General features: G+C 45.9%; 1 protein-coding gene across 1 annotated transcript; it reads right to left on the bottom strand.

The window, feature by feature from the left end:
• Window positions 1-4,970: 4,970 nt before the first annotated feature.
• On the bottom strand, window positions 4,971-12,818 carry LOC142588273 (uncharacterized). Its single transcript, XM_075699846.1, has 4 exons — window positions 12,682-12,818; window positions 8,917-9,103; window positions 8,639-8,839; window positions 4,971-8,561 (listed from the first exon to the last, which is right to left on the bottom strand). The coding sequence occupies exons 2-4, from the start codon at window positions 9,034-9,036 to the stop codon at window positions 8,349-8,351; spliced, it is 534 nt and encodes a 177-aa protein (XP_075555961.1). The 5' UTR covers window positions 9,037-9,103; window positions 12,682-12,818; the 3' UTR covers window positions 4,971-8,348.
• Between the last annotated feature and the right edge of the window lie 231 nt (window positions 12,819-13,049).

The following is a 13,049-nucleotide window of genomic DNA, read 5'->3' as shown; positions in this document are numbered from 1 at the left end:
TATGAAGCAACGCAGAGGTAAGGTTATCACAGGTTGAGAACAATGAAAGTAATTCGTAATAAATCAAGTGTGCGTCCTTATATCGAGATCAGCACAATAGCTGTAGCATGTGCAAATTCAAACACTGTTCACACCAAGCGCATTCAGATGCACAGCGTACCGAAAAAAAATGACGGGGGAAACGCTGGTAAGCGTAACTCCAATTCAAAATGTACAAGCGGACATTTTCTAATGAAGATATCTTTGAGCGTACTCGTGCACGTCACTTGTCTAGACGTGTTTTCACACTAATGTGTGTAAACACGTCTAGACATGGGAGTGCATGTAGCCCCTTCGAAACAGCTGTTTGACAATGGCTCACGCGGTGCACTTTAATCATGAAATTACATAAGTGTTCATAATTTCAAAATGCAGTCGGCAGGCAATGATGTCACAGCCGCGTGAAGGGCACCATGGCTCTTTATTCCTACCGATCTTGCAGAGTACGCGATAGTTGTGGACACATTAAACTACGGCGCCGCGTACGCGGTGAACAAGCGACGACAGCGGGTAGCACTGTCCGATAAACGACAGGTAATACATAAGTTGGACCATGTAGATCCATAAAAACATTTGACGAGTCAAGGGCACCAAAAAATTATAAACAGCGGGCCCGGTGACACTTACCACCAATCAGTCTTAAAGATGGACGACGTCATTATGAACAAATCAGGAAATTTTTGCTGGCGAGAGTAACCACCCTCCCCTTTCCCATTCATTGACATTGCGTCCTTTTGCAGTGGCATGTTGACCTTTTCGAGCCAGTGATGAGCGACGTGGAAGAACCGAGAATGTGTGAAGACCTCGTTTCTGGCACGAGAAAGACGCCAAAAGAACTCCACTGAATGCTGAAACGAGCACAGATCAACCCAAGGACCAAAGCCAAGGAAACCAGCGGTTCGACCAATCCAAAAGCGGATGTCCATAGACAATCGTAAACCATCAAACCAGGAACGTTAAGGTACAATCGCGCATGCGCTGAATGCTGAAACGAGCAGAGATGTCAACCCAAGGATCAAAGCAAAAAAAAAAAAAACCAACGGTTCGACAAATCCAAAAGCGGATGTCCATCAACGATGGTAAACCATCAAACCAGAAACCTCCAGGAACGACCGCGCATGCGCTGAATGCTGAAACGAGCACAGAGGTCAACCGAAGGATCAAAGCCAAAAAAACCAACGGTTCGACAAATCCAAAAGCGGATGTCCATAGACGATGGTAAACCATCAAACCAGGAACCTCCAGGAACGACCGCGCATGCGCTGAATGCTGAAACGAGCACAGAGGTCAACCTAAGGATCAAAGCCAAAGATACCAGCGGTTCCACCAATCCAAAAGCGGATGTCCATAGACGATAGTAAACCATCAAACCAGGAACGACCGTGCATGGGCTGAATGCTGAAACGAGCACAGAATTCAACCCAAGGATGAAAGTCAAAGAAACCAGCGGTTCGACCAATCCAAAAGCAGATGTCCATAGACGATCGTAAACCATCAAACCAGGAACCTTAAGGTACAACCGTGCATGCGCTAAATGCTGAAACGAGCACAGAGGTCAACCCAAGGATCAAAGCCAAAGAAACCAACGGTTCGACCAATCCAAAAGCGGATGTCCATAGACGATGGTAAACCATCAAACCAGGAACCTCCAGGAACGACCGTGCATGTGCTGAATGCTGAAACGAGCACAGAGGTCAACCCAAGGATCAAAGCCAAGGATACCAGCGGTTCGACAAATCCAAAAGCGGATGTCCATCAACGATGGTAAACCATCAAACCAGAAACCTCCAGGAACGACCGCGCATACGCTGAATGCTGAAACGAGCACAGAGGTCAACCCAAGGATCAAAGCCAAAGAAACCAACGGTTCGACCAATCCACAAGCGGATGTCCATAAACGATAGTAAACCACCAAACCAGGAACCTCCAGGACCGACGGTGCATGCGCTGAATACTGAAACGAGCACAGAGGTCAACGCAAGGATCAAAGCCACAGAAACCAGCGGTTCGACCAATCCAAAAGCGGATGTCCATAGACAATGGTAAACCATCAAACCAGGAACCTCCAGGAACGACCGTGCATGCGCTGAATGCTGAAACGAGCACAGAGGTCAGCCCAAGGATCAAAGCCAAAGAAACCAGCGGTTCGACCAACCCAAAAGCCGATGTCCATAAACGATAGTAAACCACCAAACCAGGAACCTACAGGAACGACGGTGCATGCGCTGAATGCTGAAACGAGCACAGAGGTCAACCCAAGGATCAAAGCCAAAGAAACCAGTGGTTCGACCAATCCAAAAGCGGATGTCCATAGACGATAGTAAACCATCAAACCAGGAACGACCGTGCATGCGCTGAATGCTGGAACGAGCACAGAGGTCAACCCAAGGATCAAAGCCAAAGAAACCAGCGGTTCGACCAATTCAAACGCGGATGTCCATAGACGATAGTAAACCATCAAACCAGGAACGACCGTGCATGCGCTGAATGCTGAAACGAGCACAGAGGTCAGCCCAAGGATGAAAGCCAAAGAAACCAGCGGTTCGACCAATCCAAAAGCGTATGTCCATAGACGATCGTAAACCATCAAACCAGGAACCTTAAGGTACAATCGCGCATGCGCTGAATGCTGAAACGAGCAGAGATGTCAACCCAAGGATCAAAGCAAAAAAAAAAAAACCAACGGTTCGACAAATCCAAAAGCGGATGTCCATCAACGATGGTAAACCATCAAACCAGAAACCTCCAAGAACGACCGCGCATGCGCTGAATGCTGAAACGAGCACAGAGGTCAACCCAAGGATCAAAGCCAAAAAAACCAACGGTTCGACAAACCCAAAAGCGGATGTCCATAGACGATGGTAAACCATCAAACCAGGAACCTCCAGGAACGACCGCGCATGCGCTGAATGCTGAAACGAGCACAGAGGTCAACCCAAGGATAAAAGCCAAAGATACCAGCGGTTCGACCAATCCAAAAGCGGATGTCCATAGACGATAGTAAACCATCAAACCAGGAACGACCGTGCATGCGCTGAATGCTCAAACGAGCAGAGAGGTCAACCCAAGGATCAAAGCCGAAAAAACCAACGGTTCGACCAATCCAAAAGCGGATGTCCATAGACGATGCTAAACCATCAAACCAGGAACCTCCAGGAACGACCGCGCATGCGCTGAATGCTGAAACGAGCACAGAGGTCATCCCAAGGATCAAAGCCAAAGATACCAGCGGTTCCACCAATCCAAAAGCGGATGTCCATAGACGATAGTAAACCATCAAACCAGGAACGACCGTGCATGGGCTGAATGCTGAAACGAGCACAGACGTCAACCCAAGGATGAAAGCCAAAGAAACCAGCGGTTCGACCAATCCAAAAGCAGATGTCCATAGACGATCGTAAACCATCAAACCAGGAACCTTAAGGTACAACCGTGCATGCGCTAAATGCTGAAACGAGCACAGAGGTCAACCCAAGGATCAAAGCCAAAGAAACCAACGGTTCGACCAATCCAAAAGCGGATGTCCATAGACGATGGTAAACCATCAAACCAGAAACCTCCATGAACGACCGCGCATACGCTGAATGCTGAAACGAGCACAGAGGTCAACCCAAGGCGAAAGCCAAAGATACCAGCGGTTCGACAAATCCAAAAGCGGATGTCCATAGACGATGGTAAACCATCAAACCAGGAACCTCCAGGAACGACCGCGCATGCGCTGAATGCTGAAACGAGCACAGAGGTCAACCCAAGGATCAAAGCCAAAGATACCAGCGGTTCGACAAATCCAAAAGCGGATGTCCATAGACGATAGTAAACCATCAAACCAGGAACGACCGTGCATGCGCTGAATGCTGAAACGAGCAGGGAGGTCAACCCAAAGATCACAGCCAAAAAAACCAACGGTTCAACCAATCCAAAAGCGGATGTCCATAGACGATGGTAAACAATCAAACCAGGAACCTCCAGGAACGACCGCGCATGCGCTGAATGCTGAAACGAGCACAGAGGTCATCGTAAGGATGAAAGCCAAAGAAACCAGCAGTTCGACCAATCCAAAAGCGGATGTACATAGACGATAGTAAACCATCAAACCAGGAATGATCGTGCATGCGCTGAATGCTGAAACGAGCACAGAGGTCACCCCAAGGATCAAAGCCAAAGTTACCAGCGGTTCGACCAATCCAAAAGCGGATGTCCATAGACGATAGTAAACCATCAAACCCGGAACGACCGTGCATGGGCTGAATGCTGAAACGAGCACAGAGGTCATCCTAAGGATGAAAGCCAAAGAAACCAGCAGTTCGACCAATCCAAAAGCGGATATACATAGACGACAGTAAACCATCAAACCAGGAATGATCGTGCATGCGCTGAATGCTGAAACGAGCACAGAGGTCAACCCAAGGATCAAAGCCAAAGATACCAGCGGTTCGACAAATCCAAAAGCGGATGTCCATAGACGATAGTAAACCATCAAACCAGGAACGACCGTGCATGCGCTGAATGCTGAAACGAGCAGGGAGGTCAACCCAAAAATCACAGCCAAAAAAAACCAACGGTTCGACCAATCCAAAAGCGGATGTCCATAGACGATGGTAAACAATCAAACCAGGAACCTCCAGGAACGACCGCGCATGCGCTGAATGCTGAAACGAGCACAGAGGTCAGCCCAAGGATGAAAGCCAAAGAAACCAGCGGTTCGACCAATCCAAAAGCGGATGTCCATAGACGATAGGAAACTATCAAACGAAGAACCTCCAGGAACGACCGTGAATGCGCTGAATGCTGAAAGGAGCCCTGAGGTCAAGCCAAGGATCAAAGCCAAAGAAACCAGCGGTTCGACCAATCCAAAAGCAAATGTCCATAGACGATGGTAAACCATCAAACCAGGAACCTTAAGGTACAACCGTGCATGCGCTTAATGCTGAAGCGAGCACAGAGGTCAACCCAAGGATCAAAGCCAAAGAAACCAACGGTTCGACCAATCCAAAAGCGGATGTCCATAGAAGATGGTAAATCATCAAACCAGGAACCTCCAGGAACGACCGTGCATGCGCTGAATGCTGAAACGAGCACAGAGGTCAGCCCAAGGATCAAAGCCAAAGAAACCAGCGGTTCGACCAACCCAAAAGCCGATGTCCATAAACAATAGTAAACCACCAAACCAGGAACCTTAAGGTACAACCGTGCATGCGCTGAATGCTGAAACGAGCACAGAGGTCAACCCAAGGATCAAAGCCAAAGAAACCAACGGTTCGACCAATCCAAAAGCGGATGTCCATAGACGATGGTAAACCATCAAACCAGGAACCTCCAGGAACGACCGTGCATGCGCTGAATGCTGAAACGAGCACAGAGGTCAGCCCAAGGATCAAAGCCAAAGAAACCAGCGGTTCGACCAACCCAAAAGCCGATGTCCATAAACGATAGTAAACCACCAAACCAGGAACCTACAGGAACGACGGTGCATGCGCTGAATGCTGAAACGAGCACAGAGGTCAACCCAAGGATCAAAGCCAAAGAAACCAGTGGTTCGACCAATCCAAAAGCGCATGTCCATAGACAATCGTAAACCATCCAACCAGGAACCTTAAGGTACCACCGTGCATGCGCTGAATGCTGAAACGAGCACAGAGGTCAACCCAATGATCAAAGCCAAAGAAACCAACGGTTCGACCAATCCACAAGCGGATGTCCATAAACGATAGTAAACCACCAAACCAGGAACCTCCAGGACCGACGGTGCATGCGTTGAATGCTGAAACGAGCACAGAGGTCAACCCAAGGATCAAAGCCACAGAAACCAGCGGTTCGACCAATCCAAAAGCGCATGTCCATAGACGATCGTAAACCATCAAACCAGGAACCTTAAGGTACAACCGTGCATGCGCTGAATGCTGAAACGAGCACAGAGGTCAACCCAAGGATCAAAGCCAAAGAAACCAACGGTTCGACCAATCCAAAAGCGGATGTCCATAGACGATGGTAAATCATCAAACCAGGAACCTCCAGTAACGACCGTGCATGCGCTGAATGCTGAAACGAGCACAGAGGTCAGCCCAAGGATCAAAGCCATTGAAACCAGCGGTTCGACCAATCCAAAAGCGGATGTCCATAGACGATAGTAAACCATCAAACCAGGAACGATCGTGCATGCGCTGAATGCTGAAATGTGCACAGAGCTCAAGCCAAGAATCAAAGCCCAAAAGAAACCAGCGGTTCGACCAATCCAAAAGCGGATGTCCATAGACGATAGTAAACCATCAAACCAGGAACGACCGTGCATGCGCTGAATGCTGAAACGAGCACAGAGGTCATCCCAAGGATGAAAGCCAAAGAAACCAGCGGTTCGATCAATCCAAAAGCGGATGTACATAGACGATAGTAAACCATCAAACCAGGAATGATCGTGCATGGGCTGAATGCTGAAACGAGCACAGAAGTCAACCCAAGGATGAAAGCCAAAGAAACCAGCGGTTCGACCAATCCAAAAGCAAATGTCCATAGACGATGGTAAACCATCAAACCAGGAACCTTAAGGTACAACCGTGCATGCGCTAAATGCTGAAACGAGCACAGAGGTCAACCCAAGGATCAAAGCCAAAGAAACCAACGGTTCGACCAATCCAAAAGTGGATGTCCATAGACGATGGTAAACCATCAAACCAGGAACCTCCAGGAACGACCGTGCATGCGCTGAATGCTGAAACGAGCACAGAAGTCAACCCAAGGATGAAAGCCAAAGAAACCAGCGGTTCGACCAATCCAAAAGCAAATGTCCATAGACGATGGTAAACCATCAAACCAGGAACCTTAAGGTACAACCGTGCATGCGCTAAATGCTGAAACGAGCACAGAGGTCAACCCAAGGATCAAAGCCAAAGAAACCAACGGTTCGACCAATCCAAAAGTGGATGTCCATAGACGATGGTAAACCATCAAACCAGGAACCTCCAGGAACGACCGTGCATGCGCTGAATGCTGAAACTAGCACAGAGGTCAGCCCAAGGATCAAAGCCAAAGAAACCAGCGGTTCGACCAACCCAAAAGCCGATGTCCATAAACGATAGTAAACCACCAAACCAGGAACCTACAGGAACGACGGTGCATGCGCTGAATGCTGAAACGAGCACAGAGGTCAACCCATGGATCAAAGCCAAAGAAACCAACGGTTCGACCAATCCAAAAGCGGATGTCCATAGACGATGGTAAACTATCAAACCAGGAACCTCCAGGAACGACTGTGCATGCGCTGAATGCTGAAACGATCACAGGGGTCAGCCCAAGGATCAAAGCCATTGAAACCAGCGGTTCGACCAATCGAAAAGCGCATGTCCATAGACGATCGTAAACCATCAAACCAGGAACCTTAAGGTACAACCGTGCATGCGCTGAATGCTAAAACGAGCACAGAGGTCAACCCAACGATGAAAGCCAAAGAAACCAGCGGTTCTACCAATCCAAAAGCGGATGTCCATAGACGATGGTAAACCATCAAACCAGGAACCTCCAGGAACGACCGTGCATGCGCTGAATGCTGAAACGAGCACAGAGGTCAGCCCAAGGATCAAAGCCAAAGAAACCAGCGGTTCGACCAATCCAAAAGCGCATGTCCATAGACGATGGTAAACCATCAAACCAGGAACCTCCAGGAACGACCGTGCATGCGCTGAATGCTGAAACGAGCACAGAGGTCAGCCCAAGGATCAAAGCCAAAGAAACCAGCGGTTCGACTAATCCAGAAGTGGATGCCCATAGACGATAGTAAACCAAACCAGGAACGTCTCAGCAGGAATGAACCGGGAAAAGAAGGAACTGACGCTGGAAATGCTACCAACAAAAAATTCGAAGTGCGCCAGCTAGCAGTGGAGCACAGAGTAGGCGACACGTGTACGAAGGCCAACACACACACACACACACACACACACACACACACACACACACACACACACACACACACACACACACACACACACACACACACACACCAACGTGCTACTATAAAAGTGCACAATGTCAATGATGTCCAGTACTCTCACCACCAAAGATTTACAGATCGGCTCATGAAACCATTGACATCCCTTAAGAACTGAGTGGTGACCACGTAACGAGACCTTTTTCTTTCTGTTCTTCATATTAACCCGATTCCTAGAAGCTCCGTCGATTTGCAGAGCAACGTACCCCTCTTCCAAAGCAGAAAAGCTTGCTACGCTAAACTTCGTAAATATGCCTGTGCAAAAAGGTAACGGCGAACTGCAGGAGCACATCCGATGGACGGTCGAGGGATGGTGACGACACGCAGTCCTTCAGAGCATAAACACGCCGTCAACACAGTGCAGGACACCACCATGACGGAGACGTGCGACGCGTTCACGACTATAAGGAAGCTTGTTTGTTGTATAGAGGACGCAGCAGAACGACCGTGCTGAAGATGGTTGCTCGTGCGGAAAGGTTAGGGATGTTCTTGTAGATGAGCATGCTGGAACATTTCTCGTGCTGGAACCACAAACACTGGGAACCTGAAACGACACAAGCCTTGTTTGTTGGTCATTTAAAAACACGCAGCTGAGTACAGTCGTGTGTACGCGATATTTACCAGAATTAAGTGCAAGGGCGCCAGGCTAACTCCGTTCTGCCAGCAGGACGCCGTCCGCGAGAGAACGTAGAAACAAAAGCCGTCGCTCATGGAACGGGTGATGCTGGTGCCCGAAGTATTCTCTTTTGGAGCACAGACCGGAGAGTCGATGTGCAGGAGCGTGGTAGGTACCCACCGCAGACGAAAACGGGAGTGCAGCACCTGTAACAGCACAGTGCTTATTTGTTGAACACTGGAGCACACAGCCATAATAAGAGCCCCGTGTAAACGAAACTTACCAGTGGTAGTGCAGGGCAAGGAGACAAGTCCAGTCTACGAGCAGGACGCCACTGGCGAGGGAATGTAGAAGCAGTAATAGCCGCTCCTGTAACAGGTGATGCTCGTGGGCGAAGTAACATTTTGGAGCACAGACCGTAGAGTAGTGCAGGGGCACGCTGGATACGCAGTTGAAAACGAGTGCAGAACCTGTAACGAGACAGTGCTTATTTGATAAACACTGGAGGAAGTAGGGGATAGAATGCGCCGTCCCGTATGGCCTAATGATCTGGACATTGTTCATCGCGTTCCCACCAGATCTAATGCCAAGAAAAATATCCCCGCTTCTTTCCATTCTAGGAAGAAGAAAGCCGAGTTTGTTAGTAAAGCGCGTAAAGCAAAATTGTCTTATAGACATTAGATTTTCCGGCTCTTCCAACGCTTCCATTTTTGTAAATGAGCATCTGACCCCATCTAACAAGGCTCTCTTTTCCAAGGCTCTAACTCTCAAGAAATAAAGAAAGTGGATGTTCCTTTGGACGGTCAACTGCAAAATTAAGGCTAGGAAGACTACCAACAGCAAGGTTCTGCGTATTCGTGACGAATTCGACCTAACCAAATTAGACTAGGTATATTTGTTTAACCAATTAACGACGAACGTATCTTCTATACTGAAATCCAATCAATTGAATTCTTACACGGATTTCATTCCATCATTCATTTTATTGCTAGGAGTCTGAACACTTCGACACTATCGATAATTTCCTCGCATCGCGAACTAGTCCGTTTTCACCAATTGCCATTATTGAAACCTAATCCTCTGAGGATGAAAAAATGTGTACTGCTTCCCTAACTATATAGTAGAATACTGCAACAGAGGCGAGAAATCACGGTGGTGCTGCCATATATGTTTCTTCTAATATTGCTTATCGAAGAAGACATGATCTACCCTTAACGGTTACTAAGTGCGAATCTGTTTGGATTGAATTCAGTAACTTTCTTGCTCAAGAGAGCAAGAATTTCAAGTTTGGCTGCATCTACCGTTCTCCGTCATCGTCAGCCAATGAATTCTGTAAAAATCTCGATCATATATTAGATACTGTATCATTAGAAATCAAAACTTATGATAGGGTGATAAACATTAAATTACTCGAAACATCACCTATTCGTATTAACTACACTACTTCATTCCATAGCTACGTATATGATGGCTTAACGTTATGGTACAGGCACACTTATTATGGTCTCTTATGGTACAGTCGCACTTATTGATCATGCTTTTTCTAACCTGATTCATTCGCCAGAGGCAAGAGTTTTGCACATCGAGATCAGTGATCATTATCCGCTGCTTTTACGTTTCAACGCCAATGTGCGACTTTACCCGCTTTCTCACACTAATGATGTTCTTGACAAAGATGGCTTCATAACTACCATTGCAAGTACAAATTGGTCTGAAATTAAATCACTAAACGACCCACAGAAAGCCTTTTCCAATTGTTTTTTTCACTGGTGGCATACTCCTGAAAGTTTACCTTCGAAAAGAAATGCGAGAATAATGCGTCATTCTCTCACAATCCATGGCTCACAGCAGTTATAAGCAGAAATGCGCAAACGGGATAACTTCTATGGGAAAACTAAAAGGGTAACCATTTAACATGAACTTACGTGCCCGATATAAAACCTTCTGTTACACTCTGAACTGTATATTAAAATCAGCTAAACGATTTTATTTCGAGCAAAGAATTTTACACGCGGCTAATAACACTAAATAGAAAGTGGCGATTGACAACTCCTTTTTAAGTAGACACGACAAAAACAGGCACCCAGAATTTTAAAGGATGGAGTGGAGCTCGATTCCTCTGCTGAGGCTTTTAGTATTTTGTTTCTTTCCTAACAATCCACCTACTTCTGCACAGATCAACATGAACCGTCTACCTCATTCATTGTTTTTATTTCCTACAACGTCAGAAGAAATAGCTGCTGTTATAAATCACCTAAAAGTGAGAAGCGCTGGAATTGAGGTCCACCCTGCTAACATTAATTGCGCACCTAATTTCAGACATACTTTCATTTATTGTTAATCAAGACTGGCTTATTTCCTTCTGAACTGAAGCGTGGAAAAGTTATTAGAGTTTTCAAAAAAAGGCAATAGCTCATTATTGCACGATTACAGACCTATTTGCATTCTGCCGTTATTTGGGATGCTTATTGAGAAACCAATTGAAATGTGGTTAACGAAATATTTAAATTCAATATTGTCTCTGCATGCCAGTTCAGTTTTCGCTATGGGTATTCCACAGAGCTGGCACTTGTTCATCTTACGGACAAACTAAACAAATTTATCGACGGATTTCTCGCCGCCTCCGTTTGATTACAGCATTTGATTACATAAATCATAATATCCTATTCTCTAAGCTCGAAACAATTGGCATTTTTTGGTCCTGAACTTTCGCGACTAAAAAGCTACTTATATAACCGGGTTCAAGTTGTTTCCAGTGCTTATTCTCGACAGCGAACTACTAACAACGGTGTGCTCCAGGGCTCCATCCTAGGGCCACTTCTGTTTATAGTTTATATTAATGATTTACCCAATTGCCTTTCTTCGACAAAATGCATTCTGTACGCTCATGATACCTCAATATTCACTTCATGAAAATGTCATCGCTCGTTAATAAGCTAAATGCTGACTTAGAAAACATTCTAAGGTGGTGTAATGTTAACATGTTATCTAATAATGCAACTAAGACTAAATTTGTTGCATTCTCATCACATCAGCGAAATAGCTTCCATTCCACCTATCAGTTTCGGTCCCCACTGCCTTCATCCAAGTTCATCTTTCCTTGGCATTCTACTTGATTGTAATCTGAAATATCACTCATACTGCTCACAAAAAAATAGCTTAAGGTATGCGCATCTTGATTAAAGCACGCGCTTACTTCACACGTACCACATCGCTCTCACTTTACCACTATTTCGTCCACTCATTACTTATGGTACATTATGTTGGGGAATCACCTATAATACTCGTATTGCATCTCTACAGACAGTTCAGAACCGAGAATTTATAATTACTTATAGTTCACGCTTTTCTAATGCTACTTCCTTACTACACAAGAATAACATTCTTACTATTTATGGGCTCACAACATACAACCTAGGTATATACAACCTAATACAATATACAATATATATAGTATGTAATACATATACAATATACAAAAATGCAACCTAAACTGACAATTCATAGTAGCACCAAATTCACGTCGAACGATTTTCCTTCACAGAGAATATACACCAACAACAGTAAACGAACGGTGGAATTTTTCCATATGAGTATGGAACAGTTCCTCTCATTATGAAAAGCACAGGATTGTTACACTAATTCAAAAAGGAACTAAAAATGCACCTATTATTGACAGACTAATGAGAATATTTACTGCAATCGTTTTTGGTCCGTTCTTTTTTTTTCTTTCCTTTCTGTAGACAAATTACCGTATTTTATTCCGATACCATTCTTGCTACCATGAGATAAGCTAAACAGTTTTATTTGTAATCAATTTTCTATGTTTGCTCTGTCAATGTTCATTACCTGTTGCTCGTGTACTACATTATATGCTACTGTTACTTTGAGATCAAAACTATCGTAAACGTTCTTGTACAGAAGGTCCCGTACAGTCTGACTATGGCCCCTCCTCCTGCATACAAAATGCTTGTAATGTAGCCCAAGTTGTCACAATAAGTTCTGATTTACACAGCCATAGCACGAGTCTCAAGCAAACGACAATTACCAGTAGTAGTGCAGGGCGAGGTAACAACCAGTCTTCCAGCACGGCCGCCTCTAATGAGGGAATGTAAAAGTAGTAGTCGCTCCTGGAACAGGTGATGCTCGTGGCCGAAGTAATCTTTTGGAGCGCAGATCGTAGAGCAGTTCAGGTGCACGCTGGCCACACTTGAGGACCGAAGATGAAAACAGGAATGCAGAACCTGTAACGACATAGTGCGTATTTGTTAAACAGCGGAGGACACAGCCGTAATACGAGTCCCGTGTAAACAACACTTACCAGTAGTAGTGCAGGGCGAGGAGACAAGTCCAGTCTACCAGAAGGACGCCACTGGCAAGAGAATGTAGTAGCAGTAGCAGTCGCTCCTGGAACAA

This window comes from Dermacentor variabilis, chromosome 7 (genome assembly GCF_050947875.1).
Source record: "Dermacentor variabilis isolate Ectoservices chromosome 7, ASM5094787v1, whole genome shotgun sequence".
In the NCBI taxonomy this organism is placed as follows: Eukaryota; Metazoa; Arthropoda; class Arachnida; order Ixodida; family Ixodidae; genus Dermacentor; species Dermacentor variabilis.
The sequence above is the reverse complement of the archived record's forward strand: the minus strand, read 5'-3'. Positions and strand labels throughout refer to the sequence as shown.

Coding starts and splice junctions, on each gene's coding strand:
- LOC142588273 (XM_075699846.1), bottom strand. CDS start 9,036: ATGTTACTTCGCCCACGAGCATCACCTGTTACAGGAGCGGCTATTACT. Junction 8,840..8,916: donor CTTGCCCTGCACTACCACTG/GTAAGTTTCGTT, acceptor GTGCTGTTACAG/GTGCTGCACTCCCGTTTTCG. Junction 8,562..8,638: donor CGCCCTTGCACTTAATTCTG/GTAAATATCGCG, acceptor GTGTCGTTTCAG/GTTCCCAGTGTTTGTGGTTC.